This window comes from Xiphophorus couchianus, chromosome 7 (genome assembly GCF_001444195.1).
Source record: "Xiphophorus couchianus chromosome 7, X_couchianus-1.0, whole genome shotgun sequence".
Lineage (NCBI taxonomy): Eukaryota > Metazoa > Chordata > Actinopteri > Cyprinodontiformes > Poeciliidae > Xiphophorus > Xiphophorus couchianus.
In genome coordinates, this window is record NC_040234.1 from 35,891,714 (window position 1) to 35,909,468 (window position 17,755).

Here is a 17,755-nt window from a genome sequence, read left to right on the forward strand (position 1 = left end):
TGCTAAATGCTATACAAATATAGCAGTTAGCAGAAGGTAATGCTAATACACTATGCTGACACAGTAATTAGTAAAAACTAATGCTAACGTGCTAAATCAACATAGCAAATAGTGAAAGCTAATGCTAAGGCACAATACCAACAGGTTATATTGCAGAAGCTAATGCTAAAGTGCTAAACTAATATAGCAATAAGTGGAAGCTAATGCTAAAGCAGTACACAAATATCGTAACTAGCCAAAGCTAATGTTGATATGCTATATCAGTGTGGCAATTAGCCAAAGCTAATGCTAATATGCTATATCATTATAGTAATTAGCCAAAGCTAATGCTAATACGCTATATGAGTATAGTAATTAGCAGAAGTTAAAGTTAACAGAAGCACTAAATGGGAAATCTCAGCGTTTTAGTGGAAGTTTTCCCAGCACTGAAACTAATAAACCCATAAAACTGATGAATCCAACAGATGGAAGAAACTGGATACAAAAACATCTTAAAAGTGCAAAAGAAACATCTGGAATCAGAGCACAGGACGCGTCACAACCAGACAGACAGACAGAGTTAAAACACAAAGTCATCTGCAGACCTCAGATTCTGACTTTATCCAGAAAGACAAGATGTCACTGAGTTAACAGAGTGAAGGGTTAATCCATGTTTACATTTCAGTTTTATGAAATAAAGAATAAAATTTCCAAACAGATTCTAGTTCCCAAGATGTTCTGCAGACTGAAACTGAAAATGTGCAGCCCTGATGTTCTGATCGAACACTTTGTACTTTCTCCATGTTCAGTGAAGTTCGTCTCATTTCTGTCATTGTCTCCGTTCGGCCCGAAGCGTTCGCAGCTTCAGGAGGAGGAGGAAGAGGAGGAGGAGGAGAAGGAAGAAGAGGAGGAGCAGGAGAAGAAGGAGGAAGAGAAGGAGGAGGGGGGAGTCCCGTCGGCCTTGGCAGCCATCAGCGAGAGGGGAGAGGGAGAATCAGGGAGGTTTTTCCACTGCAGGACGTCTGAGTCCAGCTAACAAAGATTCATCGTTTTCATCAAATCTGATAATCCAGAATGAAACAAACGGACGGGTCCAGATGGTTTACGCTGTTCTGGCGCAGTCCGCTCATGTTCTGTTTGCAGCAGGGATCGGATCCCAAACTTTAAAATGTTCTGCAGATTGTTCACAGCATGTTTCTGTTGACAAGTCAACTCCAGGCAACATGTTGAACGTTTTACTCCCAGGAAGGTGACATCAGTTTTCCTCAAAACAAAACAAATTCATAAAACTAGTCACAAGAGATTCATATATAAATGTCATAATTAAACACTTCATATTTAACTGGCAACTAAATATTTAGTTAGCTAAAGCTTCGTAAACTAAATATTTAGTTAGCTAAAGCTTCGTAAACTAAATATTTAGTTAGCTAAAGCTTTGTAAACTAAATATTTAGTTAGCTAAAGCTTCGTAAACTAAATATTTAGTTAGCTAAAGCTTCGTAAACTAAATATTTAGTTTCAATCTAAATATTTGTTTAGCAAGTTAAATACATAGATACATTTGGAGGTAAATATTTAGATAGCAGCTAAATATTTAGTTGGTAATCTAAATATCTAGTTTGGAGATACATTTCAGGAATGAAGTTGATTATTTAGTTAGCAAAGTAAATATTTAACTTGCAGCTAAATATTTAGTTTACAAGTATTTATCATAATAAATTTAGCTTACTATCGAAATATTTAGTTATCATTCTAAATCTCTAGTTTCCAAGTCATATGTTTAGATACCAAGCTAAATGTTTAGTTGATAAACTAAGCATTAAATATTTAGCTTGCTATCAAAATATTGAGTTACTAAGCTAAATATATAGTTAGCAAGCTACACATTTAGCTTGCTAACTATATATTTAGCTTTCAAACTAACTATGTAACTTGGAACTAAATATTTAGTTTACAATTTTTTAGTTTTCTAACTAAATTCTTAGCTGGAAGCTAAATATTTCATTAGCTAAATATTTAGCTGCCTGCTTTAGCTTCCCCATACGTTGTGGTTTCCAGCCCAAACCGGAACGTTTTCTCTGGTTGCTGCAACTTGGATGTGAACAACAATCCTGCAGAGAGTGAAGATCTCTCTAATGAGGCTGAATCAAACTCCTGGGTCCCTGAGCGCTGGCTAGCAGCATGTTTACTGCAGTATTTTGGCTGACGTAGCCTTGGAGACTCGCAGATAATCATTTCCATTCTGCGACTCATTTCTGAGCTGAGCTACCAGAGAACGGCCCGTCTCCACGTCCGCCAGCAGCCTCTGGTGAAACTCAACCAAACCCTCAACGTCAGGCAGCTCCACAAACTGCCGCCATGTTTTCAGGAGATTTTAAGGCAACGCGTTGCTGCCGACGTTCAGCTGAATCAGCAGATTACTGGAGAATGTTCTGCTGTAACAGTTTGAGTTGAGGAAGAAAAGCCCACGGTAATTTGATCTCACTCTGAACTCAGAGGAAGAAAGAAATGTTTGAAACGGTGGGAGGAGAGAAGTGGTGAGTGAAGCCAGCTGCAGTTTGGCTTTATTTCTTCCCTCCTGAACCAACAAAATGGGAAAAGTTCTGAAAACCAACAAACTTCACTGAAAAGCTTTATGCTGCATTTAAACTGCTCGGTTTCAGAGAACTGGAGCCAAAACGCTAAATGATGAGAATAAAGTCACAATATTACAAACAATAAGAAAGAAACCTGGACAGTTACAAAATCAGTCGTTTCTGCTGCTGGTAATAATTTGATGCTGATGTTTTAAAAATATTTCCTTATCTGTAAAACAGAAACCAAAGTGTATCAACGATCCTATTTTTAATTTTCTCATAAAATTACAAATTCATTTTGGAAATAATTAAAATTATTATCTTATAACTAAATTATTCTCATAATACTAAGACTTTATACTCATAATATGACATTATTCTTGTAATATTGAGGTTTTATGTTCATATTATTAACACTTTATTCTCATATTTTTATTTTATTCTGACTATTTTTGCATTATTTTGACTTTATTCCTGTAATATCATGTTATTCTGCTATTATTTGTTGTACGACTTTGTTCTCTGCTTATTATAACTTTATTGTGTTAATATAATTACTTTATTCTCATTCAGAATGAAGTTATTAGGCCATTAAACAAGCTATTAAGCAGTTTCTGCCATAAATATTTAAAATAATCTGTTTCTGAAAAGAGGTTGTGATGAACTGATGACCTGACTGAAGGTTACTTGCTGTTCAGAAACTGTAAATAAGTGGAGCCATCTTGTTTCAGTTCATGCATTTAGCTAAACACACTGCCTGCTCTGCCATTATCTCTCCAACCAATCAAATGCCAACAGTTTGTCTACAAGCCATCAAGGCAGAAACCACAAGCTAAACAAATTCACTCCCACATCATCAACTCTCTCCTTGGCAGCCGGTCCAACGGCGGCGGCGGCCATGTTGTTTCTGCTGCTCTTCTTCGTGCCTCTGGTCGGTCCGTTTTGTGGGCGGAGCCACAAACAGCAGGGTTCAGCACATCGTCCCGGGTCGGATGAACAACCATCACCTGGTTGTGTTTTCAGCGCACCAGCAGCTGTTTCCTCTCACACCGGTCCGCCTGGGTGTTTGTGGTGCAACAAACGACTTTGAACATTTTGCTCCAACCATTTGTACCAAAGCGACCCGTCCAGTAGCGCTCAGTGGAAACGAGGCCTGATGTTTACGCCACATTGGCTTTTCTGACCTAAGTTGTTGAAAAGCATAAAATAGCTCATTGTAATTGGTTTGGTTTACAACACAGCCTCTTTAATGCACATTTATGGAAATATATTAAAGGGATTCTGGGAAACACTTTCCTCGGCTTTTTGAGATTTATTAGTTTTATTCTGAGAATGTTTTGTGTGAGCCACGACTTTTAAAATGTTTGGAAAATCCACGATGACCTTCAAGTGGATTTCTGTTTGAGGATATAAATTATATCATAAAGATGAAATAAAACCAAAATAAGGTGAAAAAGCACAGGACTGAGAAGGGAGCCTTGGGGAACGCCATGTCTGATGGGAGCGTCCCTGTGGCTGACAGGGAAAACTTTCTACTTTAATTTGATGGATGCTAACACTTTCCGACTCAGAGTTTGAGGTTCAGAGAATTATATTGCAAATAACTTTATTTAGAGCAAGAAAAATACAGGGACAATTTTTCAGGGTCAGATATGGAACATCGCTGGGAAGCAAGCTAAAATTAACAAAAAAATAGAAAACAAATATATTTTTTTGTACAATTTTGACTTAATTTCTGCTCTGAATATGTTGTTCCTTCAGCAAATGCTGTTAACTTTTATTGTAGTTAACAATCATTTACTAAATTAGTTAACAATTATGTCAATTAATCATGATTAATCGTTTCAGCCCTAAGCTAAGTGACACACTGAGATAAATGTAACCCAGTCTTAAAAACACAAGTAAAAATTAAGAGTTAAAAAGTAGCAAAGTTGAAAAATAAGTTGATAAATATGTTCATAGATATAGGTTAAAAGTGCTATTAATCTTCGAAAACTGTGAAATATTCCTTTAGATGACTACTGTTAGTGACGGATGAAGCAACCAATGGCTGGCACAGTCTGATTTCACGTCAGCCAATGAGGTTGTTTGTCCCGCCCCTTTCAGCTGCTGTGCTGAGATTTTGCTCAGAACGCGTCAGACAAGCGTGAGAGCTCAAAGATGACGGTTGTATCCGCGAAGAACTTGTCGAAATTTGATGAATCTGGAAATCGGTAAGAAAAACAATATTAATATAAATTCGCAAAATATATAATTAAAAATAGTATATCCGCTTTTGTTAGATCTCGGAGGGTTTCCCTTGTGAGCGACTGAAGCCCGGAGAAAACCGTTGGTGGCGTCGGTGGGTGACCGCACGCGCTCGGCAGTTGGCTCAGTAAATTTGTTGAAAATTGGCTAAAATACGTCATATCTGATCAAATTTATTAAAAATACATTTTTATTGTACGATTTTGTATTATTATTATTGTGGGTGTTGTATTTTTTTTCTTTCCCTGTGTAGTTGTACTTGTTTTGTTATTATTAGTACATGTTCTGGTATTTCAGCGGTGCTATTGCAGTTAAGTGCTTTATAAGAGCTTTTCCGTTGGCATTTTCATTTAAATATATATTATTGTTATTATTATTATTTTCCTTTACCACATATAAACTAATTTCTTTAGTTTGCTAATGTGTTGGTAACATTGTATTCTGAAGACTTGGATATTGTTGTACAACATGATGAAAAAAAACTTGAGAAAGTGTGCAAGATCTCTTTAATTATATTGGCATTTTATATTCTAAGATGTTTTACTTTGGCCTTGTTCCAGGTCAGGTTTTTATTTTTGCCATGTTATGGCGCATTTTCTGGCCTGTGGTGACCAGAGACCCGATGATCATCCTCATCTGAACTTGGATGGCGAGCCCCAGCCCAGAGAATCAAGAGAACCGGTAGACAGTGACCCAACTGGTCACTAACTGTGAAACATTGGATTGACAGACATATTGGAAAAGACTGTGTTATTTATTTTTATTTTATTTTCTCTTTCAAAAGCGCGCAATTTTGATTTGTTTATAAATTTGGATCCACAATTGTTATTACCGTATTTTCCGCACTATAAGGCGCACCTAAAACCTTCAATTTTCTCAAAAGCCGAGAGTGCGCCTTATAATCCGGTGCGCCATATATATGGACCAATATTGAGCCACAACAGGTCTCGCAACTATGGTAAGCAGCCGCCGACTTCATTTCCCCCGTAGAAGAAGAAGCGTGCGGTGCAGGCTGGGTTTTGTGTAAAGACCCCAAAATGGCTCCTATTAAGAGACATGCTGACGACGCAGAGTCTAAGCTGCAGGCGATCAGTGATGCAGTAAAACACGGGAACAGAGCAGCAGCAGAGAATTTAACATGAACCAATCAATGGTTATAGTGGAAGTGGATATATATTGTGATTTGATTTACCGTAACAGTATCAGACTGTTTTTTACATGTTTCTTGAATCGAGGAAACGTTCCCCTCCACTATATGTTATACCTTAAAAGATAAACTGTGTCACGAAAATACCACGTCGCTTACTTTACCTCGGGAAAATAATAAAACAGCTGTTTGTTCATTTAGGGAATGAACAGAGTTTTCAGAACGCTGGTTTGTAATTTATTAATAAAGTTTGACTGACCTATCTGACTATTTTGTTGACATTCCCTTTAGCGCAGCTCCATCTAATGGATGCATAACGTAACCCCAGCCTCTACTGTAGCGTCTATTCTACGAGCCTTATAGTGCGGAAAATACGGTATATTAAATTCTATTCTTTCTTATAAACACTGTACTCTCTGTTGCTACTCACACCCAGGTTCCCTAGAATTTAGAATCTTCTGATCCGGCCCAACTTTCTTTGTAATTGTATAGAATTGGTTTTAGTCATTGAAGTAAATTAATTTATCTGCCAATTATTATTATCCGGTGAATTTAAATTAACCTTTCTTGTGAGTTACATGTTACATAAAGCATAACAAAAACTCAATCTCTGTCATTTACGGTAACTATTCCTGCCAATGTTAGCTACACGCAGACAGTTGCTGTTTAAAAGTTGTTACTACTAAACATTTTCCGAACAAATTTACTCAACAAATACAAATTTACATGTCCGTATAAAACCTTGAAGTAATTTTCACAAAGAACTGCTTAGTGGGCACCAAGGTTATTATAATTAACTAACAAAATTAAAAAAACTGAAAACGTTTTTATTAAATGAAACGAATAAAAATGGTAATAAAATGGGGAAAAACAAAAACTAACTGAAATTATATCACATTTTAGTTATAAAAGTAACTAAAATGACGGCACTTAAGCTAGTCCACAAAAAGTCAAGTTGTTCAACAAAATTTTAATACATATTTTGAAAACAGCATTTCGTTTGAGTATTCAGTAACCAATCGATGTAAACATCATAATGCAATACAGCCAACTTTATCAGGATTACCTAAAACTAGCAAAAACTGAAATTGAGAAAACAATTTTGTTAATTTGCTCACTCTTTGGTTACCTAGCAACAACCGGTTGCTAGGTAACCATGCGCAGGAGCAGTTTCAAGTTGCCCTAATGTATTGTGGCGTGTTTCACTCCTCTGACTCGTCAACACGACAGATTTATTAACTTTTGATCAAGGTTATTAACGTTAACTAAAACTAATAACGGAAACTGAAATTGAGAAATAATCTTTGTTAACTGAAATACATAAAAATTGTAAAAAAGTTTATAAAACTAATATACTGAAACAATAAACATATGCACATATAGTTTCCTTTGTTTCCGTGTTTATGAATCTATTTGCTGTTTGCCTTTCAAACTTTCGATGTGAAATTGATTTTTTTCCCCTTTACGTCAGCTGTCTGCAATTTACGGCGCATACGCTAGCATGCTAGTCCACAAAATGACGACAGCAAAAGTTTGGAAAAATAAAAAAATCTAATCAGTTGGTTATTCAACATTGTTGTGTAAATGGTATCTTGTGTTAAGTATTCATTGATGTATACATAATCACAGTACTTTGACCTTTTTTGATTCTAGGAAAAACCTAAACTGTTACCACAGCTAATAAAAACTAGCAAACACACTAATGAAGACAAACTGAATCAGACAATGAAATAGAGGCATGATGAAACCCACGCTGTCGTAACCCTGCTGGAAGGTCCTGCGAACATGGGTGTAGTTCTGCGTGAGGGGATGGGAGAGGGCCGACAAAAGGGGGAGGAAAATTAGGCTTGCCAGCATTCTTCTCATTTAAAGCTGTAACTACAGGAGAAAAGGCACTCAGGCAGTCTGGGCTGGGTCTGCTTACAAGGAGACGATCTCTCCGTATTCATGGTGCTGCTGTGACAACCTGAACACTTTTCCCTCTTCCCCCCTTTTTCATTTTTGATTTGCACACAGGGACGGCTCATGTCTGCCTTGTAGAGATGATGATCTGTGTGCGTTTAAGGATTTTGGTTTTTCTGGTGGTCTCGCAGGTTCTGATTGTGACATGTCAGGATGCGGACAGCGGTAAGTGTTTGACTTTAACACCTAAATGCTGTAAAGATGTTAGAGGTGAAGCTGAGGTTGAGCAGATTTTCCTGTTGGATTCCTTTACATGGCTTGTTCAAACACATCTCAGGAGTGCTTGTCGTCCGTCAAAGTGGATTATTTCTGATTTTTAGCCTTTCGTTGGGAGGCTTGAGCAGCATCTCTGGACCTGGTTGTGGACCTGTGAGGAGAGCCGGCACGCTGAGGAGGCGCTGTCGGATTCTCCCGGGTTTTTCTGTTTTACTTCGTTTCAGGAATAGTTTGGATCCGTCTCGTCTTCTGACATCATCTGCTGATGGTTCTGGTCGTTGTTATAAACTGATAATTGTTGGTTTTCTTTCATTTTATCATCAGCTTTAGTTTGCAAGTCTTTACAGGTTCTAAAAGTCACAAAGAGTCACAAAGTTTCACGACTTGTTGCTGCTTCGTGACTCTGGAACTGGTAGAGCGCCACCTTGTGGCGCTGTAAAGGAGTTACTCAACATAGACCTTTTAAAATACGACTTTTCACACTTTATTCCTTCACTCATGAAGCCTCACGATGTCGGTTAAAGCACAAAACTCTCCAGTGTCTAGTTTTATGATTGTTCTTAACAATCAATAAAAAACTGTTTTGTTGTTCTTTATGTCGTTGAGTCGTTTTGCTGCTTCTCCATTTTTTAAAGTTTTGGACCTGCAGATGATGGAGGGACGTTTTGTTCTGACCGCGACAGACGACGGTTGAACCGCTCGCCATGGTGTCAGTTGATGCTTAATCTACATTTACTATAAGCCGTATTGGAATGACTTAGTCGCCATCTAGTGGTCAGTTATGACCACGAAGAGTCACAAACTGTCGCCGCTTTGTGACCGGAACTGGTGCAGCGCCACATACGATTTTTCACTTTATGCCTTCACTCACGATGTCTGCAGGTTAAAACACAAAAAACTCTAAATTTATGGATCCTAGTGCCTTGCTGTTTGTTGTTCTTGATAATCAAATTTTAAATGATTATTCTTTATAACGTTGAATAGCTTCGCTCCTTCTCTTTGTCGTAAAGTTTTGGACCTAAAGACGATCCGGGATGTTTCGTTCTGACTGTGAACTTTGGGGACATTTTGTTCTTAACGCGACAGATTATCGTTTAACCAAAGATTAAACTGCTGTGTGTCAGTTGATGATCAATCTACATTTACTAGAGGCCATCTTGGAATAGTTTAGTCGCCATCTAGTGGTCAGACTTATGTCCAGGTGGTTTATTTATGGTATATTCTTACAACTTTATTCTCATAAAATTACATAAAAATTACGTTTGTGACTTTATCCTGATGTTATTACACTTTGGTTCACAAATTTTTACGACTTTACTGCCATGTTGCAATTTTTCAGGACTTTATTCTGATAAAATTACAACATTACTCTCGTATTTTTACAACCTTATTCACTCTCAAATTGTTTTATTCTGACAGCTCATAATAAAACACCCTCTTGTTTTATTATTACTTTATTCTCATATTTTCACTTTATTCTGGTATTATTACTACCTTTTTCTCGTAGTGTTGTAAGTTTATTCTCGTATTATCGTGAATTTTATTCCAATAATTTCAAAAAACAATATGATCTTAGTCTGGCCCTGATTCTCCATTGTGCTACAGTCATAAAGTATAATTATAACTCCAGTAGATCGGATTGACTGTTAATAATTGCTTTTAAATGTCAACGAATCTGAATAAAATGCAACAAACAAAACAGCTTCTTGAGAAAATATTTTGAATGTTTGAGCATTATTTTATGTAGAATCATCATTTCTAGACCCAAATGTCTTTAAAACCTTGGAGTAAAAGCTCAGGTTGTGGGTTCAGATGCTGCATTTTAAGGATCAGCGCAACAGAGCGCTGATCCTTAAATTCTTTAATTTTCTTAAAGGAAATTAAAGAAGCTTCGATTTTAGGATAAAACCTTTTTTTGAATCGTATTGGTCTTTGGTTAGTTCTGCTCCCGTTTGTCTGTTTGAGCCCATAAAACGGCGCAGCAGCCTGCTGAGCGTCTTTCCATATGTGGGGAGGGGGCGGCTGCTTTTGGACCATGTGAAAACTGTGGAAAGTTCAGGGTGGCTGAAGGCTGGGGGGGAAAATGTGGTTCACCGGCACTTTGGGAACGTCTGTGAAAGGATTTAAAGGCACAGCGACCGGTTTTATTTTCCATTCTTTCATCATAAAGAAAGTGGTTAAAACTGAAAGATTTTAGGCTCTTTCCTCAGAAACGAACTCCAGCTGTAACAGAGCCGGCCCAACACATAAGCGCAGGGGGCACCACACGAGAATACGGATCAAATTTGTTCATTCTGGATTAATCTCATGATAATCTAATTTTAAGCTTCAAATTTAGTTTAGATTTGACTAAAAAGTTTTAAAATTTTAGGTGTTCTCTTCCACATTGTTAAAAACACAACATGGTATTGATTTCAGAAAAGTTTTCAGCCCATGACCGTTATTAATACCTAACAGATAGGGGGCAGTAGAGTGCAAAGCTAAAACCTACGTCAGCCAATCGGAATCCTTCAAAACCACAACTACAACTTCCTGTTTGGAATTAAACACGGGCAAGGAGGTCAGTTTCTGTGGACAGATATAAGATGTTTCAACATAAACTTAATGAAACACAAAACAAAGTCGACTGGAAATCGAGTCAAAGCAAGAAAGTGGATGAACTGGAGAGGCACCAGACCCTGATGGGATGGATGGATGGATGGATGGATGGGTGGATAGATGGATAGATGGGTGGATAGATGGATAGATGGGTAGATGGGTGGATGGATGGGTGGATAGATGGATGATGGATGGAAGGGTGGAGGGATGGATGTGTGTGACCCTAAATCTCAGTTCAGCCATGTTCCAATATAAACACAAATATGTTTTTCTCAAATCTGGTCAGTTTTTATAAATATTCCAGATATCCAGCTATTTGTGGACTTCAGTAGATTTGATTATTAATATTCCATAAACTATAGCAGAGGTTTTAACATGGACATTTTTTAGATTTTTTATTTTTATTCATCCAGTAAAAACAGAAATAACAGCAAATGTAGCTTTTTTGTTAGTTTTAGTGTGGGCACTTTAAAAGAAATGTAATGAGCTGGAAGCTGGGGCCCCAAATCAAACCCTGCTCAGGGCCCCATGTAATCTTGGGCCGGCCCTGTTGTGCATCAGGCTGCTGGAATGATCTTTTTTTTTACGGCTTGACTCAAAACAATCTGAGGAATTGTTGGGAAAACAGAAACTTGAGCTTCTGCCATCTTGTAAACTTCTTCAGCGGGAATCGGATTCTGTCGTTCAGACAAAACGGACAATTTTACACCCAGAAGACGACGAAGAAAAGCTGTAATAATATTCTGAGACAGAGCTGAGGCTTGGAATAAAATGGCAGTAAAGCCTCTTTCTGACTTTGGTAATAAAAACCAGTCGTTCTTTTCTTCTTCAACCACAGTTCTGCAGAGAGGATTGACTGAAGCAGTAAAACATATTAAAAACAAGTCAAAAGTATTCGTTGCAGACTAACTAACATGACGTCACCCTCATGTTGGTTCTCCAAATTACTTCCAGTTGTTGTTGCCACATCACTGACATCGCAACAAATGGGCCGTTTTCTACCGAAGCCAGAAAACGGCCAAACATGCGAAGCGGGCCAGGTCCGCAGACGGCTTCCATTAGCAACACATGCTGCATTTTTCAGCTATGACTTTATTACACGCCTCCATTTTCTCCTGAGGGGTCGGCCGTCGGGTCCGGGGATCATCAGCTGTCCGATGGCGAAGCGTTTGGCCGGCGTTGCCGAGGGCAGCGATAGATCACACTGCCTGCGAGGATCGCTGCATGATGGGAAATACTCATGAAACAAACTGGGATCACTCCAGATGTCTCTTCTCTGGCAGTTTTATGAAAATACAAGAAAATAAAAAAACAGGGATTGTTTAAAGAGAAGTAAGACACAAGAATGACAACAGAATAATGTGACTGTTATACAAGAATAACGTTTTTTGAGAATAAAGTCATAATGATACAGAACGTAGTCATGAAAATATGAGAATAGAGCCCCAAAATAAAATAAAGCAGCAATAATATGAGAATGAATTCGTTATGATACAATAGTCATGAAAATAAAATGAAGTTGCAATAATTTGACAATAAAGTTGCAGTCTTAGGAGAAAAGGCGTCAAAAGTTGAAATAAAATGAGAGTAAAGTATCAATAATACCAGAATAAAGTTGTAACAATATGAGAATAAAGACTCAATCGTTTGAGAATGAATTCATAATTATACAAAAATAATATTAAAGTTGTAGTGATACAAAAATAAAGTTGTAGCAACATGAGAATAAAGTCATGATACTACAGGAATAAACTCATAAAAGTATGAGAATAAGGTAATTAACGTAAAACTGGAGTTTTACCACTAAGATGAGGAATGTTGAGCATCTTCTGTCGGTTTTACCAATAAAAACTTTTAACACATCAAATTTTTAGAAGTGGCAAGACTTTGAGTTTATTTTGAAGAACGAACCTCCTGAACTGATTGGCACCTTGTCACCGGTCTGCTCTGTGATCCCTGCTGGGAAATGACAGGACAGAAACTGAACAGAACCAGCAGCTGAACCCAACAGGCTGTTATCATCCTTACTGACAAGACAGCTGCTCAACAACAAAAAAAACCGCTGATATCACACTAACCCATCTTCACAACAAACCAGGATTACTACGTTTTTATATTGCAAAAATATATTTTATAGGTGCTAAATGTTAAATAATCTAATTAGTGTTTTTCCCGTTTTAAAACAAGAGGCAAAAGCAAATGAGGTGGATTAGCAGAGCTAGCTAACAACTGTTGGTGTCATCCAGGTCGTGTTTCTGTGGAAAATCATCTCTGCTGCCTGACATTAGCCTGGCATGACAGTCAAACACAACAGTCTTCACTCAGAGGCGTCTTCAGATGTACTGCAAGCCTGACTGCTACTGGAGGCTTGGTTTTTATGAGTAGCATATTTAATTTTGTTTTTATGATCAAGAAAATTTTTTTTTTAATTTAATTAGCTAAAATGAGTGAAAATATGACATGAAATATTACCGGTCAAATATTTTATTGAGGAAAATGAAACATAGCTTTACTCTGATACCCCTAAATAAAGGGAAAACCTTTTAAAGTTTTTATGTAGGCCAAGCTGTTTGGCCTACATAAATGCATGCCACACTTTTCAGATTTCTCTTAGTAAAAAATGAATAGTTTTAACGTGAAACAGTCAGATTGCAGAAGTCAAACGTTTCTGATTGGATTTTATCGCCGTTTGTCTCAAAATGATTTTCAAACCTGATCCTGCCATGTGACTCTGGAGCCAGTACTGGACCAGCACAGCATGTTGTGCTGCTTTGCTCCTGTAAGTGTTGCTTTTAAAGCCAAATATTATCTCTGTCAACAATTAAAAAGCAACAGTGACAGCCCAGAGAAACAAACATGGCTCCAGTGAAGCGTTCAGCTGCAGTGCTGTTGATGCAGCTGCTTGTGGTTTTCACAGCAGATTAGAATCGTTTTTCCCCCTGACATTTTTCCAGCGTCCACGCTTTACTAAAAAGCTTCTGTAGAAACTGAATGTGAACTTCAGTGTGTTAAAATCTCAATAAAATCCCAAAAGGCGTCCAGAGATTCTTTGTTGCTTTGTAGTGAACAGCTTGTTCTGGATGAGACGTGAAAATCCTGAAGTGCTGCTTGTGTTTTAGAGCCGCAGTCTGGTGACAGTCGGCCATAATTGCAGGTTTTGGTCGGGGATAAATTCTACGTTGCAGCTCGGTGGCGTATTAAAACCCCAGAGGGCAAACGAACAGAGCGGCGCGGTGACAAGGGCCAACACTGCGGCTGGCGATGTGTTCAGGCTCCCCGCAGGCTGTTGGATGTCTGAATACCTTGATGGTGACCAGCGTCGGTGGGTGGTCCTCATGCAGCTGCTGCACACAAAGGAAAAACTCATTTATTCTTGGTGCAAAATGAATTTTTTATTTATAGAAAATGTTTAAATTTCTCTTGTGCATCTCAATAAATGAGAACATTATATAAAAGTTGATACCACCTTATAATAAGGCTGCAGCAACATAAACTCAGACTATCTTGTATAAGAATATCTGATCCACAATTAACAAGCAGAACGACCGAACTTCTGAAATAAATTCAAGAGTAACTTTCTGATTATAGTTATTAACAAACTACAACAAGAACGTTTCTCGTTAGTCGTTTTACCAAAATGAGTTTTATATTTCAGACAAATAAAGTTTATTGCAACAGGATGCAAGTGACATAAAACAGCTTTTATATGTAGTTAAAATGAGAATAAGATTCACAACGCGCTACCACGATAAAAATGACATCCAGTTATTTACGGATTTCTAAAAAATATTTTTTGATGCTATTATTACTTAATTGACCAGGCGTTGAGATTCACAATGTAGCTGCGTAAAAAAATTACATCCTGTTATTTATGAAATTATTTTATTTTTTGTATTATTTTTTAACACAATTAGAATTTACGTGTCTGCATGTTGAGATGGATCATTTTTGATACTATTGTTTGTTCCTGTCATTTATGTACATTGAGATTCACAACGTGGTTGTGTAAAAAAAGACATTCTGTTACCAACTTTGTATATTTTTGACACTATTATTATTTAAGTCGCCTCGTGTTGAGATTCACAACGTAGTTCCACAAAAAAAATGACATTCAGTTTTCACAGATTATATTCGGTACTAATGGCTTTCTGTAAAACGAGGAGCAGTAACTCATGTCTACAGTATTTTATTTGGTGTCTCACACTTTTAATCGCAGAAATTAAACCCAAGCAAATTATATCTTAAGTTTAAACTTGGCCAATATTCCCTTTTCATATATTTGAGCTGAGACTAAAATATAAATGATGAAAAATTAGATGTTTTTATTTTTGTCTGATTCAAAAACAAGTGACAAAAAGAACATTCACTTTTCAACTTTCCATTTGATGGCGTTTCAGAAACGGCGCGCTCTCGCCTCCACCGTTAACGCTGTGGTCTACGATCAGAGTTTCTCTGTTGTTGGGATAAAAACGTGGCCGACTGCAGGGACTGTGAATTATTCAGCAAACACAAAGATTCTTTCTCTGAACACAACGATACGTCTGTCCGCTTCACGCTCCCATTCAGCCGGACGTGGAAACGTCTGCTTCTACATAGTGACTCATGGCCGACATTTAACCTCAGAGGTTCCTCCCAATGGGTTTAATTTTTCGGCAGACATGTCTGAGTCCTGCTGCTGGCTTTCCAGTGATCACACGAATTCCTTCGAACACAAACATCTCTGATCTTTGTGGACAAATGTGAAGCCACGCCGCCCATTTACATACAAAGCCTAAAGGCTGTAAAGCAACCGTATCATTTCTGTGGCGCACAGAACAAAACACAGCTGGAAACGCGCCGTAGTTTATGACAGACTCGCTTTAACCGGGCAAACACGGACGACTCACTGCAGAGCAAAGAGACGATGTTGTTTGGAAGATCTTCCCTGATGTTTAGAGGAGAAAATGAAGTAAATTTCAAACATCGAACTGTTTCAGCGCAACGACTCGGTGAAGGAGGAGTCTGTAAATTCAGAAGAAAAGCCAGCGGTTTATCAGGGATGAAAACGTTCTGGGATCCAGCTCAGGAAGTTCTGCTTAACTGGAATCTCCTCTGAAGTAGTTTTGGGATCAGGTTGTTGATGATGGTTTCACTGGGAATGTCTTCTTCCTGCTTTTATCTCCCACTGAATAAATATTCCTGTTAATAAGTGAAGAGCTGGAAAGAAAATGTCTCCACAACGTGTTTCAAAACTAGGTCACATGTGACCAACCAACGTTCTTCACTATGCCTTTTTAAACTGCTTGCATATGGAGGACTGATCTTGCCAAAATAATGGCAAAAAATAAGTACATGAGGAAATAACAGTAAATACAACAAGGAATATAAAAATAAGGAAATAAAACAGTAAAAAATCAATAAATGTGGTGGAAAATAAATACATAAATTAGAAAATAAAACAGTTAATAAATAAATGAAAAATATTTAATACTTAGGGAAATAAAGTAGAAAATAAAATGGTAAACAAAAAGGAGGAAATAAAACAACAAATAAAGTGGAAATAAAGCAGTATGTAATGAGAAATTAACAGGAAAAAATCAAATCACAAAATAAAACAGTAAATACATAAATTAGGAAATAAAACAGGAAATAAATGAGGAAATATAAATAATTGAGGAAAATGAACAAAACACAAAATAAAAATGTATATAAGTAAGTAATTACTACATATGTTTACTTTCATTTTATGTTGTTTTATTTCCTCATTTAATAATTTGTCAATTTTGGTAGGATAAGCCTTCCGTATTTGCATCCCACACAGCTGTTGATGATCTGCTGAATAAAATATTAAACTGCAGAAGGTCAATGGGAGGAGTCTGAATGGAAACGCCAGGAAGTGACCGACTTGGGCTACAGCGGAGGTCAAAGGTCGTGTCCTAGGTGATCTGCAGAAAAAATGAGTAACAGCGAGAACTTATTTAGATTTCCTTCATTCCCGTAAATAGAAATACATGCAACTAAATAACTGCATGGAAAATGTCTTCCAGATTAGAGCCACATGTTCACCTTTCATCCCCAGGAAATTACCAAGTTCAACAAAGTTCATGAGCTTTCTCGTTTTTAAAATTGTAAGTTTACAGCCTTCAGAGAGACATATCAAACAAGTTGGGTTTTATTGAAAGACTGAGATTTTAGAGCTAAGATAAAAACGACACAATGTCATTTAATTAAACATTTAATTTGAAGAAACATCCATGTTGTCAAGCTTAGGCTACAGCTAGCATGAACTGTAAGGCCACAATCAGTGAACATCACTGTTTTTCTGGGTATTTTATGAGTTTTGACCTTATAAGCGTACCATATAAGGCATCTGGGAAGAAGGAAGTTGTGCTCAGGGCCTTGATTGGAATATTAATATAAAACAGAAACTTTTTATGCATGAATATGTAACCGAGATTGAGAAAAGTGGCGCCTTCTGCTGTATTAAATAAAAAACTGAGCCACAAATTGACTATTTTTAGCAGATAAACCGTTTATTGGTGTTTTAGCCCCTGAGACTCGGTCTGGTCAGAGACCAAAGTTTCATCATCTGCTCCACCTCCAGCTGCTGTGGTTCTCTGAGTCAAACCAACCTGCTCCCCTCCTGGCCTGTGGGGGCGCTGCACCAAGAACCACTGAAGGAAACGACATAAAAAGCAATCTGACCTCATCAGTACTCGATGTCTCCGTCTTTTACTAGAAATGGACTTCAAGGACTTCTTTGTTCAGAAGAGAAAGTCGTAAATCCTCAGACAGAACGACGAAGTTCCCCGGGTCACAGTAACCTCTGCTTCTTCCTTTCCTTCCATCTAATCTGCGAGTCGTTGCCTCGTTTCTGAGTCTGGACTGAATGTGTTCGAGGGTTTTGTTTGATGGATCTCAGTACAACATCCTGCCGACTGTTTTGGCCCAAACACCTCAGGTTCTGCTTTCTCCATAATTACAGACGCTCCTCTGGCATTGTTTGGTTTCCAGGACCTAAAGCTGCATTTCTGTTTACACCATCATTTCA

General features: G+C 37.6%; 1 protein-coding gene and 1 long non-coding RNA gene across 2 annotated transcripts in view; both read left to right on the forward strand.

Annotated features, from left to right (window-relative positions):
* Positions 1-1,469: 1,469 nt before the first annotated feature.
* Positions 1,470-3,838, forward strand: LOC114148964 (uncharacterized). Its single transcript, XR_003596396.1, has 2 exons — positions 1,470-2,516; positions 3,431-3,838. It is a non-coding gene; the product is annotated as an uncharacterized LOC114148964 (long non-coding RNA).
* A 3,974-nt stretch (positions 3,839-7,812) lies between these two features.
* Positions 7,813-17,755, forward strand: part of col5a2a (collagen, type V, alpha 2a) — a 45,640-nt gene continuing 35,697 nt past the window's right edge. Inside the window, exon 1 of the mRNA XM_028024469.1 lies at positions 7,813-8,076. Within this exon, the coding sequence (XP_027880270.1) occupies positions 7,992-8,076 (85 nt within the window). The 5' untranslated portion in view covers positions 7,813-7,991. The remainder of the gene's footprint in view (positions 8,077-17,755) is intronic.